Source organism: Nuphar pumila, chromosome 7 (assembly GCF_984573655.1).
Source record: "Nuphar pumila chromosome 7, dmNupPumi1.hap1.1, whole genome shotgun sequence".
NCBI lineage: Eukaryota > Viridiplantae > Streptophyta > Magnoliopsida > Nymphaeales > Nymphaeaceae > Nuphar > Nuphar pumila.
Window position 1 is genome coordinate 107,400,126 of NC_143255.1, and position 25,542 is coordinate 107,425,667.

Sequence of the window (25,542 nt, forward strand, 5' to 3'; positions counted from 1 at the left end):
CACTTTTCCTACATCTTTCTCACTTCCAAATGTGCCCTAAATGTTATCCCATTCCGTTACCAACTTGAAATGAACACTTTGGGTACAGAATGGATTAAACACTGAAAGTTCTTCTTTTCAATAGGAAACCCTGGTTCAGGTGATGGGGTCTGGGAGAGATTAACCCTCTGTCATAGGAACCACTTCCAAGCAGTTAAAATCTCTTGGTCACCCTCATTGCCCTCCGGAGCCTGCCGCTTTGGCCTCAAGCCAAGAGTTGTGAGCATCGTCTATCCAACTCTTGACATCCTTCAACATGACCGCTTTAAGCTAACCCATCTAACCTGGTGTGTGCAGCCCTTTTAGAGTCTTTCATATACAATTGTTGATTGAAATTCCAGGATATTCTTGGGTTGGCTGCATTTAACAGAACATTGCATAGGGAATCTTGGGATTTCAGAACCACTAATGAAAGGAAATTCAGAAAGATTTTCCAGTCAAATTTTTTTGTGCCAAGTATCCTTTAGGATCTCACCCAATTTCACAACCAGATTCCAAAGACTTTCTAGAGTAGAAAGCAAGAAAACGTGTGTGGAGATTGTAATGAAAAAGGTCAGTTTTACTATGGGAGGAGAAGGTAGTAGCTGGTTGCAACTGAGAGAGAGAGAGAGAGAGATATGATGGTGACAAGGGAAAGAAATTTGGTGGAGGAAAAGCAAAAGAGGGAATATGGTGATGGTGGGAGTGTTTCAAGCAAATTCTTCATGCACATACGGCCTCATTATGAACCTGTTGTTGTCTCTTGATGGAATCGATTGATGTACATCAGATGCTTTAGGTCTGTTTGTGATAAGGGGAAGTGGTCATGGATTCTGTGCGCACACTTTAAAGCTAAGCACGAATATCTTTCTTTTGGACCATTACAAATATCTATTCTAATGTATTGACCATATTATATTTACATTATGGCCTTAGTCTGTTCAAGTAATGATTGTTATATTGGATCAACTGGGGCTCCCCTTGTCTGGTAGGAGCAGCTAGTGCACGTCACTTTGTGTTAGGACGGTGAAGGTTCAAAACCCAATGGAATAGTTGTATAACTGGTAGGGGCTGCCTGACCCCAGCTTGCCTTTAAAAAAAAGAAAAGATTGCTATATTGGATTAAAAAATGAGTGTTAAATTCGATTTACTACGTGGTAGTGTTTGTCAATGTTTACAATTGTACAGAAAATCCTTAGTTAAAGACTATTCCAGTTTTTCATGTCATAGTTACTGCAAGCTTGAATAGCACTTACCATAAAGTTCACTTTGGATGTTAAAATGGTAATTGTCCAAAGCCTACCAAAGCCAGCGCGACAAGCAAGGTATAGATAATTTAAGTGGTTCGGCAGTTTTGCCTACATCCACGAAGACTGCTCTCTCTCTCTCTCTATGTATATCTCTCTCTATGTATCTCTCTCTCTCTCTATATATATATATATATACATATATATATATATATATATATATATATATATAGAGAGAGAGAGAGAGAGAGAGAGAGAGAGAGAGACTGTGGGAAGGAAGAAAACATGCAAGCAACATTAATGTAAAAGGTGAGATAAAACTCCAAGGGGTAAAAGTCTCTACGCCGAATTCTGGGTCAAATCAACAGAAGGGAGGTTGACAATAATGGAGGACGGCTACATGGTGTCTGGCAATATTGGAGCCTCAACTTGCTAATAATATTTTGAAAGTCCTGTGGTTTTGGTGAAGATGTTTGCTAGCTGATCTTAGTTTTTAACCAATGGAGCGAAGATAACCTTGGCTTAAATCTTTTCTCGGACGAAGTGACCTCTATAATTTAGTTTTCATGAAAAAAACAGGGTTCACTCATGTAAATGATGACTTGATTGTCACATTTCATTTTTATGGGTCTGTTGTCTATGATCCCCATGTCTTGTAGCAATGACTTGATCCATACCAATTCATATATTGTTGAAGTCATTGCCCTATATTCGGCATTGACACTGGATCCAACGACAACACTTTGTTTTTTCCTTTTTTATGTATTCAGATTGCCCCTGACGAATGTGCAATATCAACGATATGGATCTTCTGTCAGCCCAATTTGCATCTGTATACCTTATGATTTTGGTGTGCTCGTTTCTACTCATCAAGATCCCCTTTTCGAGGGAAGACTTCAAATATCTCTGGATCCTATGAGTAACCTCTAAGTGTGGTAACCTTGGAGTATGCATATTAAGTTCCGGCCCTGTGATTGTGAAGTAAATAAGATGTTCCTCCCATCTTTGAAAGCTTTCCATATCTTTGATGGATTCTTTCGTGTCTTTACCAATCTTATTATTCATTTCAATGGGAGTGTCTATGGGTTTGGCCCTTAACATCTCGGTTTCTTTGAGGAGATCCAGTGTGTACTTCTACATGAATAATTGGTTTTAACGTGCAACTTCTATTCTGAGAAAGCATTTGAGTTGCTTGAGATCCTTGATCTCAAATTTAGAGTTTATGTATGATTTAACCATGGCAATCAAATTGGAGTTTTATTCCTTTTCACAATTATATCATCCACATATATTAAGACGACTATTGTGCCAGTGACACTTTTTATGAACAGAATATTCTATGAAACTTTTATGAAACCCAAAATCGGTAAGTGTGAGGCTTAATTTTGCAAACCAAGGTCGTGACAATTATTTCAAACAATAAAGAGACTTCTTTAATTTGCATATGATGTTATTGTTCCTTTCTTGGGAATGACCTGGGATGAGTTTTGTATGGACTTCCTCCTTTAAGTAACCATGAAAGAATGCATTTTTTCACATCGAGGTTGATACATGAGTCATCTTTGGTTGGTTGCAACAAATAATAGAATTCTAATGGTTTTCATTTTAGCAACAAGGGTAAATGTCTCATCATGGTTGATTTGTTAAACATGTATGTCTTTTGCTGGATCAGCCTGGCTTTACACGTTTCTACTGTCCTGTCACCATGATATTTGACTTTATAGTCCACCTAAACCTCACGGGTTTATTTTTCTATGATAGAGTGACAATATCCAAGTATGTTTTTTTTTTTTTCATTGCAACCAATTCCTCATTAGTGATGTGAACACGATATAAGCATGAAAGATCTGCTTGTGAAAAACCATCAAAAGTAATAGGCTGCTCAATGGGGTGAGCAGTGCATTTGGAGGCATAAAAAGTATCAAAATCGTTGAACTTGAAGTGGCGACTCACCTATGCAGATCTTATGACTTGTGGAACCTTAGAGTGTTCGATTGCCATGTGCCTATGTATGTCCTTTGGGTGTGGCATTTTATGAAGGACTTGGGGGTGATGTTGCTGCCTTGAAGTGCAGATAAGACAAGTGTTCTTGTGGTTGTTGATTTTTCTCCTCGTTTTTCGTCATTGAAAAAGAGCGAGTCACATTCTGAGAAGTATGATTCTTTCTCAAAGAATTCTGACCCAAGAGTAATATAATTTTTTTCTTTTTGGATCATAGCACTATACCCTTTCATAGTGGAGTACCCAAGAAACAAATCCTTTTTCGAGTTTGTTCATGTGCCTTTCTTGTACTTAACAAAGCATTTGCAACCAAAGACTAAAATGTGACAGAGCTAACCATCTTTCCTGTAAGAGTTCCATGGGACTCTTGTTGCTCAATTGCTGGTTAGGGAGACAGATCATAATGTAACATGTTGTTGATATAACATCTCACCAATATGGATTTGGGACATTCATATAGAATATGAAAGCACAAACAACATTAAAGAGGTCTCTATTCCTACTTTCAGTAACCCCATTTTGTTCAAAGCAGGTTATATGTTCTCCCCCCGAACAGGGCAGTTAGCTACATCTCATGTTCGGGGGTCCCAAAGAGCACCACGTATGTAAGCATGTGCGTCTCGTATCCCCAAGCATTAATTAGCATTGGAGTTTGATGTGATTGCAAAGACTTAAGTACCCGCTCCTCCATTGGTGCAAAAAAAAATGACGATTCTTGAAAAGGAGTGGTTGTAAAGACTTAAGTGCCCCGAAGATGATTATTTAAGACCCAGTCTCTGCACTACAGGATTATCTGAGAAAGAAATCTCCCCTGAAGGAGGCCATGAACATCAACCCTCTCACACTCTCTCTCTCTCTTCTCTTTCTGCTTCTATGCACATCCAACAGAAGATCTTACATTGCTCCATCAAACACCGGCTGACCTGCACATTGACTGTTGTGGAGCCTGATTCAGAGTTTTTACCCTTACAGAAGGAGGGTTTGGGGGCTCCTCCCAGCGTGGGTAGCATCATTCAACTAAATGAGTTATAGATCCTGATTCAGAGTTTTTACCCTTACAGGAAGAGGGTTTGGGGGCTCCTCTCAGCGTGAGTAGCATCATTCAACTTGATTCGTTGTGGAGCCTGATTCAGAGTTTTTGCCCTTACAGGAGAGGGGTCTGGGGGCTCCTCCCAACGTGGGTAGCATCATTCAACTTGAAGAGTTGTGGAGTCTGATTCAGAGTTTTTACCCTTACAGAAAGGGGGGTCTGAGGGCTCCTCCCATCGTGGGTAGCATCATTCAACTTGATGAGTTGTGGAGTCTGATTCAGAGTTTTTGCCCTTATAGGAGGAGGGTTTGGGGGCTCCTCTCAGCGTGGATAACATCATTCAATTTGATTTATTGTGGAGCTTGATTTAGAGTTTTTGCCCTTATAGGAGGAGGGTTTGGGGGCTCCTCCCAGCGTGGGTAGCATCGTTCAACTTGATTCGTTGTGGAGCCTGATTTAGAGCTTTTGCCCTTACAGGAGGGGGGTCCGGGGGTTCCCCCCGGCACGGGTCCCGGGTGTCGTGGTCAAAAAATGCACATTGACTGTTTTGGAGCCTGATTGGAAGAAATCAATGGAAAATCCAACAAGTAGCATGCCAAAATCAAGATGTGGATGTCAAGCGAGAATGGTGTTGTGCAACTCAAATAACACAAAATAATAGGGGTCTGGTTTTTAGTTAAAATGATGAATGAAATGACAATGGAAATCACTGAAAATTTACAGAAATAAACTAGACTCAATAACGAAGACACCATTTTTTACGGATTTGGAATATGACCTCCGGTTAGGGAGATATGACCCTGACAAGTTTGACCTAATTCAGGTAGCGATTTGCTTACTGAATAACACTACAAATCGCTATAGTGATTTGCAGAAGACACTACAAATCGCTATAGCGATTTGCGGAAGAATCTACAAATCGCTATAGCCATTTGCGGAAGACACTACAAATCGCTATAGCGATTTACTGAAGACACTACAAATCGCTATAGCGATTTACGGAAGACACTATAAATCACTATAGCGATTTGCGATTTGTAGTGTCTTCCGCAAATCGCTATAGCGATTTTTAGTGTCTTCCGCAAATCACTATAGCGTTTCGTTGGAGACTCGAAAATACTACAAATTGCTGTAGGAAAGCCCGATAATACTACAAATCGTTGTTGGAAGGCCCAAAAAAAATTGGTTCGGAGGGGGAGCCCCCGGACCCCCCTTCTGTAAGGGCAAAAACTCTAAATCAGGCACAGAACTAGAGAGATAAGGGAGAGAGAGTGAGAGGGTTGATGTTCATGGCCTTCTCCAGAGGGAACTCTTTATTTCCCTTGATTTCTTCTCTAGAGAAAGAGAGAGAGGGTTTTACAGTGTTTTACGGAGAAGGAAGAAGAAGAAGATGGCGATGGAGCAATGTAGGATCGTCTGTTGGATGTGCACAAAAGTAGAGAGAGAAGGGAGAGAGAGTGAGAGAGTTGATGTTCATGGTCTTTTCCAGGTAGAACTCTTTACTTCCCTTGATTTCTTCTCTAGAGAAAGAGAGAGAGGGTTTTACAGTGTTTTACGGAGAAGGAAGAAGAAGAAGATGGCGATGGAGCAATGTAGGATCGTCTGTTGGATGTGCACAAAAGTAGAGAGAGAAGGGAGAGAGAGTGAGAGAGTTGATGTTCATGGTCTTTTCCAGGTAGAACTCTTTGCCTCCCTTGATTTCTTCTCTAGAGAGAGAGAGAGGGTTTTACAGTGTTTTACGGAGAAGAAAGAAGAAGAAGATGACGATAGAGCAATGTAGGATCGTCTGTTGGATGTGCACAAAAGTAGAGAGAGAAGGGAGAGAGAGTGAGAGGGTTGATGTTCATGGCCTTTTCAAGGGAGAACTCTTTACCTCCCTTGATTTCTTCTCTAGAGAGAGAGAGAGAGAGGGTTTTACAGTGTTTTACGGAGAAGGAAGAAGAAGAAGATGGCGATGGAGCAATGTAGAATCGTCTGTTGGATGTGCACAGAAGTAGAGAGAGAAGGGAGAGAGAGTGAGAGGGTTGATGTTCATGACCTTTTCCAGGGAGAACTCTTTGCCTCTTTTGATTTCTTGTCTAGAGAGAGAGAGAGAGGGTTTTACAGTGTTTTACGGAGAAGGAAGAAGAAGAAGATGGTGATGGAGCAATGTAGGATCGTCTGTTGGATGTGCACAGAAGTAGAGAGAGAAGGGAGAGAGAGTGAGGGGGTTGATGTTCATGGCCTTTTCCAGGGAGAACTCTTTGTCTCTCTTGATTTCTTCTCTAGAGAAAGAGAGGGTTTTACAGTGTTTTACGGAGAATGAAGAAGAAGAAGATGACGATGGAGCAATGTAGGATCGTCTGTTGGATGTGCACAAAAGTAGAGAGAGAAGGGAGAGAGAGTGAGAGGGTTGATGTTCATGGCCTTCTCCAGGGAGAACTCTTTGCCTCCCTTGATTTCTTCTTTAGAGAGAGAGAGAGAGGGTTTTACGGAGAAAGAAGAAGAAGACTTTGAAGAGTCAACATCATCCTCGACTTTCTGGATGGAGGACATGTTTGTCCTTTTTTTGAACGGAGAAAGAAGAAGAAGACTTTGAAGAGTCAACATCATCCTCGACTTTCTGGATGGAGGACATGTTTGTCCTTTTTTTGAACGGAGAAAGAAGAAGAAGACTTTGAAGAGTCAACATCATCCTCGACTTTATGGATGGAGGACATGTTTGTCCTTTTTTTGAACGAAGAAAGAAGAAGAAGACTTTGAAGAGTCAACATCATCCTCGACTTTCTGGATGTAGGACATGTTTGTCCTTTTTTTGAACTGTTTGTTTTTTCTTTTTTGAATGAAGGGCATTTTTGTCATTTTCTCAAACCATCACTTTATGAGAAGAATAGCAATAAAGGGTACTTAAGTCTTTGCAACAACACCAGAGTTCGATGCAAAGTTATGTCAACATACACCCCATGTGCTTGTATACGTGATGCTCATTCAAAGCCCCGAACACAGACGTGGGATTCAGTGAATCATCGGGGGCGAACATACACCACCCTCTGGGGGTGTTCCAACACAAGTGGTTTGATGAATTATCCCATGGTTGTCAAGGTACTCAATGAATGCGTTACGCATAAACTCTCCATCATTGCTAGTGTGGAGGTTCTTAATTAAGAAGACTACCAAATCGAGTGCATACCATATTTTGAAAAATTGTAAACGCCTTAAAAACTTATCTTTTGTTTGAGGTAAACCCAAGAACTGTGTGTGTCATCAATGAATGCAACAAAGTATATGAATTCAAAAGAAGGTTCAAGAAATATGCAATTACCAACTCCATGATGTGGGTTGCCAACCCGATGGCAATGCAAACAAGGCTCCTCTTGGTGGCCTGAAAGTCAACTAAACGATTTGATCGGTCATGTGATCAATGGCTCCAGTATCCATGATCCATGCATTAATGTCATTGGAGCATGATATAAAAGCCAAGGAGTTACCGGCTGTCAACTCTTTTGTTAGCTCGTGACTAACAACAAAATTTTACTTAATTAGTAATTGAAGCAAATGAGTTAGGTCGTTAATGGTGGTGATCTCTTTGTTCTTTCTTTTGATGGGTTGACCCTTGTCTCTGCTTGGCTTTCCCAACACATTTAGTTGGCGTGTCCTAACTTCTTATAGTGAGTGCAATGAGCCCATGACCGTGACCATTGTCAAGGATGTCCTTAGCGTCGAGAGATGTGTTCCATGGAGTTCAACAAATAAGACATAACAAGATTATTGAGTACTCACTCAAAAAGAGAGTAGCCAATATGGACCACGATAGACCTCTTAAGGGGGTATCATGGTGATCTTGAGCATGGGATTTTGCTCTTTAACCACTATTTTACGTACAACCTGAGTTTTGTGTTCATTACTACTTTGGCTATCCTTTTCGTCCATGACACGAAGCATGGTAGAAAGAGGTTGTTGGTGCTAATGCAGGCTAACAAGCGCATGATCGAAGGTTGAAGGAGATGCAGTGATGAGAACTAGGTCCTTAATTATCACAGCCAGCAACTGATATGGTGACAAATAATCTTCAAAGGGTTTCATTTTCTCATACCATGTTAAAATGGAAATCTTCTAGAGCCAACACAATACACGAAAAGATATCAACAATTTATGTGGTTTGACAGTTTTGCCTACGTCTACGGAGAAGACAAGTAGTCACACATGTATTCAATTCAATGCAAATGAGCACATGCTACAAGAATGTATATAGATGTGTGAGACGTGGGAAGGAAGAAGACATACCAGACAACATTAATGTAAAAGTTGAGGCAACTTTAATGTGGAAGGTCGGGAGCAGGAGGGACAAGGGATGTCTTGTGAATCCTTAAATTTTGAAAACCAAAACAAGAGTATTGCGAAAAATGTTTGGATACAAAAATTGGATCCGAATTTAAGACACGAGATATGGGATCAACTCTTAAGTAATGCTCATTTCCTCCTCCGATGAGCAAGGATCAACAACTTCAAGACTGAGCTTTAGCTTGCAAGTAACTTGTACCTCATATAAGAATCTTAAAAGAAATGTGAGTTTGATGGTGGAGCCACCATCAAGGCTCGAAAAATCACAGACAACAAAAATGGTATACATTAGATAAATTCATATTCTTATAATAAAATAAACAAAATAAATAGAATAAAAAATATAGAGAAACTGAGTCTCACCTTGAGCTTAGATAGTCATTTCCTATGATAATGACGAGCGTGCTGGTAATCCAGCAACACCCCTACAAGTCTTCAGCTTAGATAAGTTTGGGTTCGATAGGGTGGACCCTGGGATTGAACCTAGAATTAGGATAGTTGGCTCAGCAGAGTAGGGTTGACCTAGGCTAGGGTGGGCTTTCAGTGCAGTAGGGTCTCCTTACTCCGGTTCTATATGTTGGCCTAGGAAGACTATGCCACTATTTATAGTTTTCTAAGTGGGTTTGAATATGGATCTTAAATTGCTTGAACATGAATATTTAGATTTGGGTTCTAATAACATAGCATAATTCTATTGATTCGAGGTTTTGTTGTCTCATTGTAATTGGCCAGAGTTATCTAGCTTAGGAGCTAAGAAATTGAGATAAATGAATAGGTAAGATGAGTTTATAAGATTTCATAATGTAGTACGGGTTCAATGAATGAAGTTTTTTAGAGTTTAGGATAGAGATAAGATATTTATAGAAGTCTATCTCCAATTGGCGCATGAACTTGGACTAAATGGACTAAATGAGATACTAACTATATATGTCACTAACCAAAAATAGTGCTAACAATACATTAGAAAGAGCTAACAATACATTGGGGTTTCCTAACTATAATTCATGGTTTTTGGACCCTCCTAATGGCAATCTAGAAAACTGCTAATGACAATTCAAGAGTTGTTAACGATAATTCTTGTGCCATTAGCCGCTCTTAATAACAATCCCTAATTGTTGTTAGCAACAAGTTAAAAAAGGCTTGACAAGTTAACTTGTTTTGGTCATAACTTCATATCTGAATGTTAAATTAAGGCAAGATTTGGTATCTGAATGTTAGATTAAGGCAGGATTTGGTGCGTTGAATAATTCATCTTTTAAGTTTAAACCAAATTTGATAGTTTTGGTGGTAAAAAATATACTCAAAATAAGCCCCTACTTGGGACATTTTTTTTGTCATAACTTTGGATTGAAATATTGGATTGACATGATTTTTATCTTATTTGAATGTTATCTTTCTAACGAGGATATCATTTTGAAGGCAAAAATACATTTGAACATAATTTTAATTCGAAAAGGACTCAAAACACCACCACCACCACCACCATCACCATTTTCATTACTATTATCACCATCATCATCCATCACCACCACCACCACCACCACCGTTGCCATTATCATAATTATCATTACCACTGCCACCATCATCACCATTATTATCATTGCTACCATCTCCATCACCACCACTAGGTTTCACTAGTCCTATAACAACTAGGTTTCCTAACGAAGTTTCATTGTTCTTTCACAACTAAGCCTTTGTTATTATATTGCAATAGTGATGACAATGGTGACGGTGTTGGTGGAGAAGTGTTCAAATCAAATTCGGATGATCAAAAGCTCATACGATATCCAGCTTTTTTTTACATGTAATGAGATTCAGATGTGAATCAAATCTGTATATTTGTCAGATTGGGTAGCAAAAACTAAAAACCATATCCACATCTAATTATGATCGGATATCGTTTAACTTACCAAATCCTACTAAACTGAGTAGGGTCCGATGAGATATTGGATAAAATCCGATCTATTGACATCCCTAAAACGGAATGTGTATATTCTCAGATTTTTGAGGCAGTCAGTTGACTTGATAGCTCAAGACAATAATACCAAGTAAAATTTTCATTTTGCATACTTTTTTTTTTTTATCTCCATGACTTTTCTGACATTTCATTCATCTCTAGTCATGCTCTATTCAAATATGACACCATACAAACGCGTACAGAATCTTGCCTTGGTGCTTTTACTTTTCATGGCATATATTCTCTGACCCACTTTGAATAAGACTCAATGTCCCTTGTTGGTTGCCCCCCACATCCTCCTCTATATATCCACCACCCTGCCTGCTTTGTCTGTGTGCTTTCAAATCATCTTTTTCTTGTGATATCTTCTCCTTCCTCCCCAAAAAAATAATAGGGGTTTCTTTCACAATAGCTGGGAAAATGGCCTCCAAGAGAATTATCAAAGAATTGAAGGATTTGCAGAGAGACCCTCCAACCTCTTGCAGTGCAGGTGTAGTGAAGATCCTCATGTTTTGAATTGGGTGGCATCTCAGTATGTAGTTTTCATGGTTTGTGGATGTTGGGCATTTGAGTTTGATGCTCTTTTTATGTTTTTTGTGTTATGTAGGTCCTGTTGCAGATGACATGTTCCATTGGCAAGCAACCATTATGGGGCCCAATGACAGTCCTTACTCTGGAGGTCTCTTCCTTGTTACCATCCATTTCCCTCCAGATTATCCCTTCAAACCACCAAAGGTACCTTTCCTGCTGCTGCCAGTGTTGTGATTATTACTGTAACAGGGCAATCCTAACATTTTTAACCTTATAAAATTCTAATATAAATTATAGAAAAATATGTTTATTTTTTCAAAATATCACCAAATATGAAAGTACGTTTTTAGCCCGATACTTATGAAATAAAAATGCTTTTTACAGTGTTTTTCATGTTATTTGTATTTGTATTTCTATTTTTATATCTTTTATATTTATTACATATATGTTCCTAAGAAAAACTAGATTTTTCCTAGCCGATATTTTCCCGAGAATGAGATTTCTGACTATGGTTTTGTTGGCACTGGCAGGTTGCTTTTAGGACAAAAGTCTTCCATCCAAACATAAACAGTAATGGGAACATATGTTTGGACATTCTGAAAGAGCAATGGAGCCCTGCACTCACCATATCAAAGGTAGCACTTGGTTTGGATACCTCCCCCGTTTCACCATAAAATGCACAACCAATATCTTGCTTGAATGATTTATTTGTCTTTGTTGGTGAATGCAGGTTCTTCTTTCCATATGCTCACTGCTCACTGACCCCAACCCTGATGATCCTCTTGTCCCTGAGATTGCACACTTGTGCAAAACTGATAGATTCAAATATGAGGCCACTGCTAGGAGCTGGACCCAGAAGTATGCAATGGGCTGAATAAATTTATATATACATACCAATATGCTAAGAATAAGGCTCATCAATAGATGACAGACATGAGATACTAGTGGTTCTTTTTCAAATAAAATCATCCTTGTATTCTTGTTATTGAGAATTCCATCATTCTTGTTATTAATATGCACTTACTATGGCCTTGTTTTTTAATATATAACCTGATGAAACTGCACCCGGCACGAAGACCTGGTCGTGCTGGCTCAGCCTGACATACATACGGTCGGTCGTCGTGTCGGCAGCGTAAAACTCTGAGGCTAGGACCCCTGCCCTTGTGCAAAGAGGAAACATCCATGTCGATCAAACCTTGACTGCCTGTCTAGCAGCCAAGGCCCCACCCCACTGCGCCAAACTCTCTTGGGGCCACTTACTATGGCCTTGAATCTCCAAACCTCCTTTTTTTTTGTTAAGCCAAGAGACCTCAGCCGGATTTGAGACTTAGCCATGCTGGTCTTAGCTTGTCATGCCTACAATTGCCGGGATGGAGGTGTAAAAAAACATGGGTGTGGAAGGAAGTGCCCATATGATGGATGATTCGAACTCAGGATAGGAGGAGACCTCCCTTTCCACAAGCCTGAGACCATGTGGGCGAATCCCTCGGGGTCTTTGAATGTCCAAATATGTCAAGAACAATTTTATGTTGAGATTGCCTAAAACCATACCCATGGTGGTTTGATCGACAATACTTCGTGTGCATGTGTGTATATACACTACGATTGTTTTATATATGCACAAACTGCCAAACCCACCAAGAAAACAACCACTACTGGCTATGTATCATAATCGCAAATATTGTTCTAGGAATAATCAAGCAAGATAATATGTTAAAAAAGGTGTCTTTGAAAAAATATTGGTAAATGCAAAAAAAATGTTAAAAATGTCAAGCCAGGGTAGCCATGGGGCCCCACCTGGGGTTTTCCTCGATTTGGTGAGGTTCCTCGTCGTAAAAAAAGAGCCTCATCTAAGAATCATTTAACAAAATTCTAAATAAAAAAATTAGGCGGTTATGTGTTGATAAATCAGTTTTTTTTTTTTTTTAAATTTTAGTTTTCTAGGTTAAGGGGGAAACGCTAAGCACATGTTGGCAGACCTTCGAATGGATCAACTAGAATTCGAGTTAGACCCAAAGGAACTAATTAGTATATGGAACCGGGTATGGTTTGTAAAATTTCATACCAGACTCAAGTCCGACCCGAGTTTCAATGTGAAAAATATAAAAAGTATTATTTACTAGGCATTCTTATAGGACTTGCATCAACTTAAAGTTGTTTGATCATCTTCTTAACCGCGTTGGCAAAGCAACTTAGCAGTAATCGATGTAACCAAACATTTGGTCTTGAAGTAAATTAGTATAGGTTTGATGTCAGCAGCCTTTCTAAAAAAAATAATAATAATAATAAATTCTATGATGTAGCCATTTTTTGTTTTTCAAACCTAAGCCTATTCATGATGACGTCACACAGAGAGAGTAAAGAAATATATACTTAAATTTAATTTTAAATATACCCAAATATAGCATTTGTTTTGCTAGTCTTATCCCGATTTTTTTTTCTTACTCAATAGCACCACCCACAAATTCCACTTGTCAGATCTTTTTCATCACGGCACTTTAACAAAAGATCAAATAGGAAACAGGATATGCTGCTTTTATCTGTATTCTTAAAACTTAAACTATAATTTTTAACCTTCCAATTTCATGCTTTATTCATTCAGATTTTCTCAAGGAAAACTTTTTTTCAAAATATTTAAAGGAACTTCCTTGCTTGAGCGAAAACCCATATCAAAGAAAAAAGAAACTTTCTGATAAATGTCACCAAGCAAGCTGAAGGAACGTCCTGAGTTCAAAACCCACGGGTGCATGTCCCTTGCCGTGAGGTGAAAGATGGGGGTGCTCCCCGATAGGCAAAGGGGATCTGTGGTCATTGCATCAATGAGTTTATGAGAGAGTGAGACGGTAAATTTTGTGGATGTAGAGAGTAATCAACTCACTCATTCACGAGCATCAATGGTGATTCTGGATTAAATGAAGTTCTTAAATTGAGATTCATCCAGAAGCTTCAATGAATTTCTTCGTCGAGCTTAGATAGAGTTGAACTTCTTTTTACATGGCCTCTTGTTTTTCATTTGTTTTCATGCTTTTATAAACTAAGCAAGGGTGCCTTTGCCAGGGGCAAACGGGCGACAGAGAGAATCACACCAGTGTTACTAAATATACCATCTGGATTTTGTAAATGTCCTCAAAAAATAACGATGCATCATTGATGCAGTGGATCAGACTGTAATGCTAATTCCTGAGGTGAGCCACAACATTTGCTGGAAACTGCCTCAGGTCAACATCCATGATCTTGGAAAAATGTGATCTTGGTGTTTCCTGTATTGTCAACAGTTTTGAACTGTTAATTATGAAGGTTGTTACTGTAATTTAACCTATGATTTAACCTAGGTTAATAAACAGCAATAAAAGTAAGCCTTTGTTTGAGAATTTTCAGGAAAACAGAGGTCACACGCCTGGAAATTAAAAAATACGAGGCCCATTTATGGAATGAGTGAATTTTCACTTTTAGTTTAATTTGGTTCAAGAAGTCAGGGGGGGCAGACCGCCAGCGTTTCTCAACAAGGTTAGGTAAATATATCGCTCAACAGAGTTTTCATCTTGTAGTGAGGTTCACATCCCTTTGAAGCTAAAAATTTGTAAATTGATGGATTACAAAATCATTTGTACACTTTCACCTACCATCCCACAGACTCACCTGGAACGAAGGAAACAAAAAGGGAGTATTCAAAAAGGTAAACCTGTCGACAAACACATGAACTCCCCCTCCCTCTCGTCCACAAGAACAGCAGAAAAGCTGTCCTAGGAAGTAAAACATCACCTATTAGTATACTCCCTGAAATTCTCGCACTTCTGTGTGTATTTACAACTCTATTCAGAAAGTAAATCAGCTACCTAAACAGTCAATAAGGGAGCACGTATGGGAGTGCATGTATGCTGGCTGATGGCAAGTAACAAGCGTGTGACCAGATTTCAGGAATGTCTTCACCTGACCCTCGGTTAGCTTCGCAGGGTTTGGCTTCATGTATACAACGCTTCTCAAAAAGCCATTCCAGGCTATCAGGCCCAGTTGGCTCACTTGGCATCGGCGGCAATGGAGGGAACCAATCACTGGTTCCATCTTTAAATTGGGCTTCGATATTGACAGCACCAACACCTGCTTGCTTGGTTTCTAGCACTTGAGGCAGAGCTGCAGGCACATTTGAAGAGGCCTGCTTGCTTGGTTGCTGCTGTTCACTGCTTTTCAGGACATGCAACCGAATCCAGAGGCCTTGTTACAATAATTCAAGGAGGAAAGGTAAGTGAACGTGGGTGAGAGGCGGCACTGCCCATGGAGAACAGGAGAGAGAAGGAAAATACCAACACAAGAACACTCACCATGTGTGCCACCAGCATCACAAGTGGTTCTTTGCTTCTTGTGGGAAGAGGGTTCGCATGGACCGCTCAAATCATTGTGAGGTCGCTTGCCTCTGCAATGAGCGCTGTCAAAAGAATCAGAGAAGTTTCGAGTACCGACTGGCTGTCCATGTTCTTCCGTAAGGCTACTCTTCTCCATCTGTTCGTTTTTGTCTTCTCTTCTCTCTGCACAATCTCCTCCCTCATGTTTTTCCTTGCTCCTCTCATGTTTGTGCCTCTTATGCTCTCGATGCTTTTTCTCTTTAACCATCCCATTTTCCCCATAACCATTTTCCTTGTGTTTCCTATCTTTCTTTCTCTCTTTCCTCTCCTTGTCCTTGTCCTTTTCTTTCTGGACCTTCAGAGAGAAAGAAGGCTCATCAGTAAACATAGCTACGATGTAGCACAGAGAAATAAGGCCTGAAACTTATTGCAGCTGCCAGAAAATTCTACACAAGTAATCATGATCCAGTATTTTTATACCATTATGACATTTTCTATATTATAACAAGGTCCCAGAAACTTGAAGATTGCTCGATTCACAGCATTTATGACAATTTTTTGAATAAACAAATAAGACAGACAGCAAGGGGATAAAAAAGATGTTCCAAAATACAAACTCAATGAAGCATGCAAACCAAGAAAGCAAACATGAATTGCAAAGAGCATTTAGGCTTCAAAAAAGTAGTCTATTCTGATCTTATACAACACAACAATTTTTGCATTGTTCCATAGTAAAAGGATAGGATAAAGGCTTATAGCACAGACAAACTTAAGGTAAAATCAGGAACAACGTGGGTTTGACCATATAGGCCAGTCAATCACGGATAATGTACATAATATGGGTTGTCTTTAACTGACCGCGGTTAAAAGAAAGAACCCCAAAAAAATAAAGCCTACAAACGTACAGCTTCAACAAATTAGAAACTTGGGTAAGATGTAGGTTGCAGCATCCAAACGACAAGTTGACAACCACATGAAGAATCAAAGGTCTAACAGATTGATCAAGGTTATAATATGCTGTAGGACTGATCATTTAGTTGACAACCACATGAAGAATCAAAGGTCTAACAGATTGATCAAGGTTATAATATGCTGTAGGACTGATCATTTAGTGCAGGACAGACAGTATGTAACAGATAAAACAGGACAGTCATGAATACTATCCATTTTCATGGGCGTAACAGACGTAACCCAGAAGCAAAGACATGATCGAACGCTAAACATTGTTAACCCACTGCACTAACAAGCAACAGAAAAGAGTTGAAGTCTGTACAGTAACAGTGGTGCCCAGTGCATAAGCATCTAAGAGTGAGAAAATAAACCATTGTCATTAGAATCAAACACAATACAATTGTTCAAAGTAATGCTCTACATAAAAGAGCCAGCACCAGACAAAAAGAACAAGGCAACAAATAGTGAGTGAGGAAATGCATATCGGCAGCAAAGATGCATGCCAACTATTTTCCATAAAAAAGATGGTATAAACCAGAGTTACCAGTCGAGGAAGCGGGAGCGGGAAGCGATACGGGAAGCGGGAGCGGGAAGCGAGGCACTTTCAAAAATTTAGGAAGCGGGGAAGCGTGGGACCACTTAGAAGAAAATTCCGAACCGTCTCGGAAACGACCTAGGAAGCGAAGGGAAGCGAAAAAATGAAAAAAATGGGGAAGCGAGGGGGAAGCGTGGGGGAAGCGCGCTTCCCATTTATGGGAAGCGCGTTTCCCATAAAAGGGGGACGCGCTTCCCATAAAAGGGAAGCGCGCTTCCCAAAAAAGGGGGACGCTTCCCCTCACGCTTCGGAAGCGTGACGTTTCGCGCTTCCGAAGCGCGCTTCGGGGAAGCGCGCTTCCCCTTTTGCCTAGGCGCTTCTGGTAACTCTGGTATAAACCATTCAGCAGTGCAGAGATGTATATATGCATGGATGAAGAAATCCCAGAAAGGCATGCACCAAGCATAAGCATGTCAGTTCTAGAAAATATTGCATCTTATACAGCTTTTAGCTTGTATCTTTAAATTTCCATAGAGAACATGGAATTAATGAGATCCATATGAAAACCCACACAATATGCACATATAGAGGTAATGCAATTCCCACAACCCATACCTGCTAATAAAGTATATTAAAAATATGTTGAATCCATCACACGAAGTTCTACAAACATCAACTCTTTGCCAAGGGGTCCTAAGTTTCTAGTAAACGAGCTACAGCCTTCAAAAGAGAAGGCAAAGAAACAGCATTGATTGCCTGCATATGTGTGTGTGTGTGAGAGAGAGAGAGTGAGAGAGAGAGATGATCACATATCTCTACTTAAAGCTTTAATTCATATGTGACAGTGCATTACACACACACAGGCAACCGATATTTAAAAGAATCCTAATATTATAATGATATTATGGAAAAACTAAGGCTCCGTTTGGAAACTGGTAGTCGGAGGCAGTTTATGCATTTGAAAAGGTGGCAGCTACCACCTCCAGGAGGTGGTAGTTACCAAATCCATTCATTAGTATAAATACAAAGGTAAGAGGACCTCACTTCTCATCTCAAATGCATAAACTCTCATCCCGGCTACTAATTTCCAAACATCCACCACTAAGGTAGTTTGACCAAGTTTTTACCAAATGCATTAAAACTCCCATCCGAGCTACCAGTTTCCAAACAGGGCCTAAGGGAAAGTGTTGAACATAGTCATAGATCTCATTATCTAACTCTTATTGGCAAGGGAAAATCTCATGATATATGGGATTTTTTTTTCAGAAAAACATTACCAAATCTCAGTACAATTACAGATAGTGAAAAATATAAAAAAATAAAATAAAATGATAAAAATCACGATAATAGCATATTAGCATGTCATATTACACACAGATAACGTTGCAAATTTCTTGTGGTTCTATTTAGATTTTCATGGTATGTGTATTTCTCGTGAAAATTGCAAGAAATTCAAAATGGCAGCAATATTTGCGACAACAATACTGAACATAAGAGGGAGGGATGGGCAGTTAGTGTTATAGGCCAATTTAGACTTGCAACTGGAGCATGATTGCACAGTGAAAGGTTCATATATAGATATGTAAATGCTAAACAGCAATAATCCACTTAAATGTATATTCAGGAATCATCTCTGATGAACTGAGCAATAATTCTAGCCTCCACAGCTTACTGTATGCAGGGACTCAGAACAGAAGATCAGAGAATTAACGCAGAATATGATAGAGCAAGTAGCAGAAAATGTCAAGGCCAAGATGGCTCATTGTGTTCTCTCTCAGATCAATCTAAATCAAGCTTCATGCCAACTCAGGAAAACCCAAGTCAAGTTTCGGACATAAGTCTCTCTCTCATGATTATATTTTTCAAGAGTGTTTCCCTTTCTGCAAGTTTGAAAACATGCGACACTACAATCCTGAACCACATCTGCATATCGTTTTTGGCTATTTGAGGAAGCCAACCAGATCTTAATTGCTGCGATCTTACATCTTTACACCCCTTATAAATATGCAAATAATTGCCCCAAACACCACATGCAGCAAGGACCATCCTAAGCAAAGAACACAAAGCACAAAAGATTATGAACCAAAACACTTGAAACCTTGAAAATTTTGCAAAAGCCACCTCGATTAGCCTCATCTCTTGCAACCACCGGCCATAAACAAAAATCCAAATCCAAATTCATCCATGAAAATCAAATGGGTGAAGTTCTCCAAGTGATCTGTTTTTTCTAGTTATGTCTACAGGAAGATTGAATGGTTTTTGCACGTTACGCCCAGGATATCATGCCTTTGTATGTTAATGACTTAATGGAGTGTTTGTTCACTTCCCGTACTCACAAATTTCTATTTTCTTTTATAACCGAATTTTCTTTCTCTCAAAAAAATCAAAAGATCCCATACGACGCAAGAATAAAACCACCTAGCACACATATTTCACACTTTCAGACATCAATATTCGTCGGATACATAAAGAAAAACAAGAAACCACGAACTGAAAGATTCACGCCACCATGCTAGCAGAAACAGTGGGGAGAAAGCAAAACACACAAAGATTCAAGAGGCGGTTCTCCATCCACAAACCTTAACGACCGTCCCCTCGCCGCTGCTCTTTAAGAACCCAGGCGGCGGGTAGGGAAAACAACGAGACATTGTTATTCAAAAAGAAACTCCAACCCCCTCCCCAACAACAACAGATCTCCTCTATCAAAATTCTCCGTTACCAACAACCCAATTCAACGCGACGCAACCTCTCCAAGCAAAAACCCAATCGATCAAAACAACGCCTCTGTTTCGCAAGGATTTCCTCTCCCAAGATCAAGAACCCAATGCAAGAATACTCAAGAATCCGGCCGAGAAACGCTAACCCTAATACGCTCCGATCAGGCGCTTCTGAGGGCCAATATGATCGTTCGGTTATGGTATCTGAGATTTCTAGATGCCTTCCACTGAGATTCGAGCAAAAAATGCAGCCTCTCACGCGGAAGGAAGAAAAAGGCACGAACCCTAATTCGGAGGTAAGAGAAGAAGACCCTCCGAAACAACGCTAAGGCATGCCTAGAATGGTTATTTATAGAAGAACCGGAGGGCAGATGTTGTAATTTAAGTTGGAAAATTAGGCAATTGTGTAGACGAAGTTTCCCAAAAGACTCTCCCAAGGGGTGGCAACCCGTTTCTTAGCCGGGTTCCGGTTGTCGACCCATCTAACCAGTTTATTAAACAGATCGGGTTCGTGTTAGGGGTATGCCAAGCCGGCTGACAAATTTAATAAACAGGTTAGGAGGGTGGGTCAACCCGTTTACCCGAACCCGATCTACCAACCCGACTGCCAACCCGTTTACCAGACCCGCCCACCAACCCGTTTACACGTTTACCCGAACCCGCTCACCAACCCGTTTACCCGAACCCGACCCGCTAACACGTTTATCCGACCCGCCCTCCAACCCGTTTACACGTTTACCCGAACCCGCCCACCAACCCGTTTACCCGAACCTGACCCGCTAACACGTTTATCCGACCCGCCCTCCAACCCGTTTACACGTTTACCCGAACCCACCCGCCAACCCGTTTACCCGAACCCGACCCACCAACCCGCCCGCTAACCCGTCAACCCTATTATTAAACGAGTTAACTGTGTCGTGTCGGGTTACCCGTTTAATAAATAGGTTAGGTTCATGTTTGCCACAACCGACCCGTTTAATAAACGGGTTAGGTTCGTGTTGAGGTATGCTGACCTGCCAACCCGCCAACCCGACCCGATTGACACCCCTACTCCCAATCTTCTTTTTAAAGGATGAGTTTGCCCTTGCTTTTTTTCGGTGTTCAAATGGATCCGTTTTGTTCTGATATCCGATTCCAACTCAACACTTCAAATATCGGCGATATTTTGAAAAAATAGTGAGGTATTTACCTGGCCATCTTTTTTGGTAAATCTCACAAGTTTATTTATTTATTTATTTATTTATTTAATTTCCTTTGTAAAAAATAATTAATAATTGGTTTTTAATTTTTTAATTAGATTCTTTGTCGGAAATGCATGAATCTGCCGAGAGATTGGCTGCTGATATTTACAAAAAGAAAAAAAACAATGTCACTAAGAGTTTATCTTTAGAAAGAAAGCCCTTAATTAAGATTAGCATGCACCGTTGGATTGGGATTCAGATTCATTAAATTATAATGTTTTCGGATTTGAATAAAATTCAATTTATGTATTTTAGGTTGGATCTATGTTCGGACCCAGATCAAATCCTATTTGTTTGTTGGTTTTACATGTAAAACCGCTTGTTTTTGTCTTGATTTACCACACTTTCTAAGGCAAGGTGGTCGTGGGGCACTATCCAGGATTTTTCTTGCTCTGGCGAGGGTTTCTTGTTATGAAAAAAAAATCTGCTTCATCGGATCTCGTATTTGAATGCATACACGGATTCAGATCTATTTCATATTTTCAGTGTTTAAATTCAGATCAAGCGTGATCCAGCTATGTGTCTGATCCATTCAAAAATACACCTGTTTAAAAATGACCATAAAACACTAAAAATTTTGTTGGTGTAAATAAAAAAAAACCCAGCTTTTAAACTTAATTCTAGTAAAAGAAAATTTTAAAAGAACATGCATAATCATATCCATAACCAAGTTAGTAAGTTGGTTGTGTATACTTGTAGCCCGAACTAGGTCCATGGGCCTAGACGGGCCAGGCTGGCTTGAACTGGGCATAGGCTCAATCTGATCGACCGGCTGTTCTTCATGTTTGACCGCGTTAGAATACAGTGTGACATGATCCCATCTGTAGAGCTACCAAATTGTTTGTTGGGTTCAATCATTTTTCCTCACTAAGCCCACCTATCACACCCAAAATGGTAGAAAAAGAGAACGTTTGGTACTATGTCACTCTTCTAACAGGGCACACCCGCACCCAGGAGGGTGCAACACTTAGGACACAACTTCCTTTGTGTTTGGTGAAGTCAACCACACTGAGGTCCATTTTTATCTAAAAGTAAATTCAGTTAACCCTAATGAAGTTCATTTTTATTTATATTATATATATACATAAATGCACACACATACAGTGTTAACTTAAAACTGTTAAAAATTATATATATCTATATACCCTTCCCGCACCCCCGCACCCAAGTTTTTTTTAAAGTGCCACATCGCCGCACCCGCACCTATGTGACATAGGTTTGGTACCTTGGTCGGTTAGGGGGAGTCTCTTAAAACTCATAGTGCAAGGTTGTTTTTACCAAAACCAACTCCAAAGATGTGTTCAGCATGACCAAAACAGTAAGAACACACACTTGAATCTTATTTTTTTAATGTAAAAGTATAATTTTAGAGGGTTGAAAATTTGATTTGTAATCCGTTGATTTGTCAGTTCCAACCATTTTTTTTAAAATACTATGGTTTTTTACTAAGGGTAACAAACATCATCTCATAATACTCAAAACTAAAAATAACCATACTATATGGCAAAAATGATGCATTTTCTTAAAAACCTTACAATTTGTTGAATATGTCTGATGACCAAAATCGTAAATAACCAACTTTGTTAGGACCTTTTTACCCTTCGCATGTGTGAAACTGACAAAGTTTGTGCAAGCTTATCGGGTATCGTAAACTCCTACTTAAAAAGCGTTCCACACTTTTTTTTGCAGACATCATGATGCACGCAAAACATTATGTTATTTACGTTGTCTTCTCTGTTAATCGTAAAATCACAATACCTTAGTAAACGCATATATTTTATACCAAAATCGCAAAAAACCGTACAGACCTCTTTTTTCCCTTTTTCTAACCCTCACTTAAATGTATGTTCACAATTTTTTTTTTCGATATTTAAAAAACACACAAAAACAACTTTTGTGAACACCCTTATGATAGTAACTTCACAAATACCATAGTAAAATTGCATATATATAATACCTATAGAATGCGATATGTACAAGCATATTATAAAAGCAAAGGTAGGGTTTCACAAAATCTAGGGTTTTTGTGGTCTCCAATCAATTCAAATTCTGACTATTTTTTCAAGGACATCGACAATGCTTTATCGACGGAAAATCATCGATGATGAGTCTTTTCAGTAAAAGACATATTATGGTATATGTGGTATTGAAAATAAAATCTGCAACCCATTCTCATCATAGAGAATGAGAATGATGATGATGTAGAATCGATGATATATTGTACTTTCTCCTCATCAACATAGAGTTGATGTATCTCATAACCAGTGTTCAATCACATGGTATTTATGGGATATGAAGTGGTGATATGCAACATTCTTGAGACCCAAGAGATTGAGGTACCTCTGCACATACTTTGTTTTCTCCCCATCAACATAGAGTTAACATATTTCACACTCGATGCTCAATCATATAGTATGAGTGAGATAGGAAGCAGTGATATGCAATATTCTTGATGACCAAGAGATGGAATTACCTCTACATGTACTTTGTTTTCTCCCCATCAAATAGGCAATAAGAAGCATCATTCTTGTTAAAGAGTATAATTCATGAAATGTATGAGTAACTTCATTTTATAAAAGTATAGAATGAATGCAATGTATTACTATTCATTCAATTTATATAAAAATAACATGAATACAATGCATGAACGACTATATTTTATGAAAGAATGAAATGAATGCAATGTATGAACAACTTCAAAGAATGAAATAATTGTAATGTATGAGCAACTTGATTTTGTGAATAAATAGAATTAATACAATGTATGAGTGATTCTATTTTTTAAAAGAATATAATAAATGCAAAAAAGTTCACGTATATTTTATGTGAGGAATACAAAGTCCTTATATATTCTATCAAGAAGACCTCACAAAGCCCGCATAAAATATAAATAAAAAATGCCTAATATTTGTGAGGATGAGAAAGTACATACAAAATATATACACACTTATCCTTACATATATTTTATACAAACTTGCTCATCATCCCATATATTTTATGCGGACTTCCTAATTGTCGCATATATTGGCGAACTTTCACCTATATTTTATGTGAACTTCGTAAGGCCCACAAAAAGAATTGTGTGAATCTACCTTTTTGTCTATATTTTATGTAAACTTATTCATCCTCGCATATATTTTATATTGACTTCCTCATCGTCGTAAATATTGGCCATTTTTTGCTTATAATTTATGCAGAATTCATGAGGTTTGCAAAAAAAATGTACAAATCTACCTTTTCACCTATATTTTATGTGAACTTACTCATTCTCGCATATATTTTATGCAGACTTCCTCATCATCACAAATATTAGTTAATTTTTACCTATATTTTATATCAAAAAAATTATGTAAATCTACCTTTTAGTTAGAGGGTGTGATACAACTTTTTTTAATTCATTCAAACTAAACATGATTATACATATATTCATTAATTTGTTTATTATATTTATTATATTCATTAAAAAATAAATATGCTCATATATATATATATATTCATTTCAATCATTCAAAAATGAACATGCTCATACATATATTCATTCTATTCATTAAAAATTTTACATGTTACAAATATTCATAGAACAAAGTTCAATATTAGAGGGTTTAGCAAACTACGCCGCATAGGGTCATTAATTATTAAAATTGAAAAGGATTAACATAAGGGGTTTTGTTCTTTTACTTCTTAATGGTGGTCGTGTTACTGATTTTGTTCGTAAACCCTCTCTATGATTGAGGTGAAATCACATCCTCTGCAAGGGCTCATTTCTAGTCATATATTTTATGCAAATATTGGACTAAGTTTGCATATAACTCATCAATTTCCTCATCTTCGCAAATATTGGTCATTGTCCGCCTATTTTATGCAAACTTTCTCATCCTCACAAGTTTACATTTACATTACAATCATTCAAAACTAAATCAGCTCATGCATTGCATCCATTTAAAACTGAATTTGCTCATACATTGCATTCATTTCATTCATTTAAAAAAAAATAAACTTGATCATACATTGCATTCATTAAAAAAAATAAACTTGCTCATACATTGCATTCATTAAAAAAAATAAATGTTCTCATACATTGCATTCATTAAAAAAAATAAATGTTCTCATACATTGCATTCATTCAAAAAAATAAATGTTCTCATACATTGCATTCATTCAAAAAAATAAATTTGCTTATACATTGTATTTATTTCATTTATTCAAAAAAATGAACTTGCTCATATATTGCATTCATTAAAAAAATGAACATGCTCATACATTGCATTCATTAAAAAAATGAACATACTTATACATTGCATTCTTTCAAAAAAAGTGAACATGCCCATACACTGTATTCATTTCATTCATTAAAAAAAATTAAATCTACTCATACATTGCATCTATTTCATTTATTCAATACTAAATTTGTTCAAACATTGCATTCACTGTTATTAATGTTTCTGCCTGTTGTGGCCAACCTCATTATATACACTACACTTGTATGGCACAACATCTTTGCTTTACGAACTACTTTTAGTAGATAAACAAGTATAAGAGTCGATGGAGCGATGTGTGAGATATTATTCACCATCAGAATGAATAATACATATTATATACAACTAAATACGATACAATTGTGAATAACTTGTCACAATAATCCTCTGATAGCTTG

The 25,542-nt window shown here is 38.4% G+C and overlaps 2 protein-coding genes across 2 annotated transcripts; one reads left to right on the top strand and one right to left on the bottom strand.

The window, feature by feature from the left end:
- The first annotated feature begins 10,903 nt into the window (after positions 1-10,903).
- Positions 10,904-12,089, top strand: LOC149832817 (ubiquitin-conjugating enzyme E2 28-like). The gene is made up of 4 exons (XM_090012599.1): positions 10,904-11,063; positions 11,181-11,308; positions 11,635-11,739; positions 11,835-12,089. Exons 1-4 carry the CDS (start codon positions 10,994-10,996, stop codon positions 11,976-11,978), a joined length of 447 nt encoding a protein of 148 aa, XP_089868725.1. The 5' UTR covers positions 10,904-10,993; the 3' UTR covers positions 11,979-12,089.
- Positions 12,090-14,662: 2,573 nt separating this feature from the next.
- On the bottom strand, positions 14,663-19,964 carry LOC149832818 (uncharacterized). The gene is made up of 3 exons (XM_090014727.1): positions 19,510-19,964; positions 15,424-15,799; positions 14,663-15,316 (listed from the first exon to the last, which is right to left on the bottom strand). Exons 1-3 carry the CDS (start codon positions 19,576-19,578, stop codon positions 14,949-14,951), a joined length of 813 nt encoding a protein of 270 aa, XP_089870853.1. The 5' UTR covers positions 19,579-19,964; the 3' UTR covers positions 14,663-14,948.
- Between the last annotated feature and the right edge of the window lie 5,578 nt (positions 19,965-25,542).

What these genes read in the sequence shown, in the direction of transcription:
- LOC149832818 (XM_090014727.1), bottom strand. Translation starts at nt 19,578, where the DNA reads ATGTCTCGTTGTTTTCCCTACCCGCCGCCTGGGTTCTTAAAGAGCAGC. An exon ending in GCGAGGGGACGGTCGTTAAG is followed by an intron (nt 15,800 to 19,509) that starts GTTTGTGGATGG and finishes TTCTCTCTGAAG; the next exon opens with GTCCAGAAAGAAAAGGACAA. An exon ending in TGATGCTGGTGGCACACATG is followed by an intron (nt 15,317 to 15,423) that starts GTGAGTGTTCTT and finishes TATTGTAACAAG; the next exon opens with GCCTCTGGATTCGGTTGCAT.
- LOC149832817 (XM_090012599.1), top strand. Translation starts at nt 10,994, where the DNA reads ATGGCCTCCAAGAGAATTATCAAAGAATTGAAGGATTTGCAGAGAGAC. An exon ending in ATCCCTTCAAACCACCAAAG is followed by an intron (nt 11,309 to 11,634) that starts GTACCTTTCCTG and finishes TGGCACTGGCAG; the next exon opens with GTTGCTTTTAGGACAAAAGT. An exon ending in CTGCACTCACCATATCAAAG is followed by an intron (nt 11,740 to 11,834) that starts GTAGCACTTGGT and finishes TGGTGAATGCAG; the next exon opens with GTTCTTCTTTCCATATGCTC.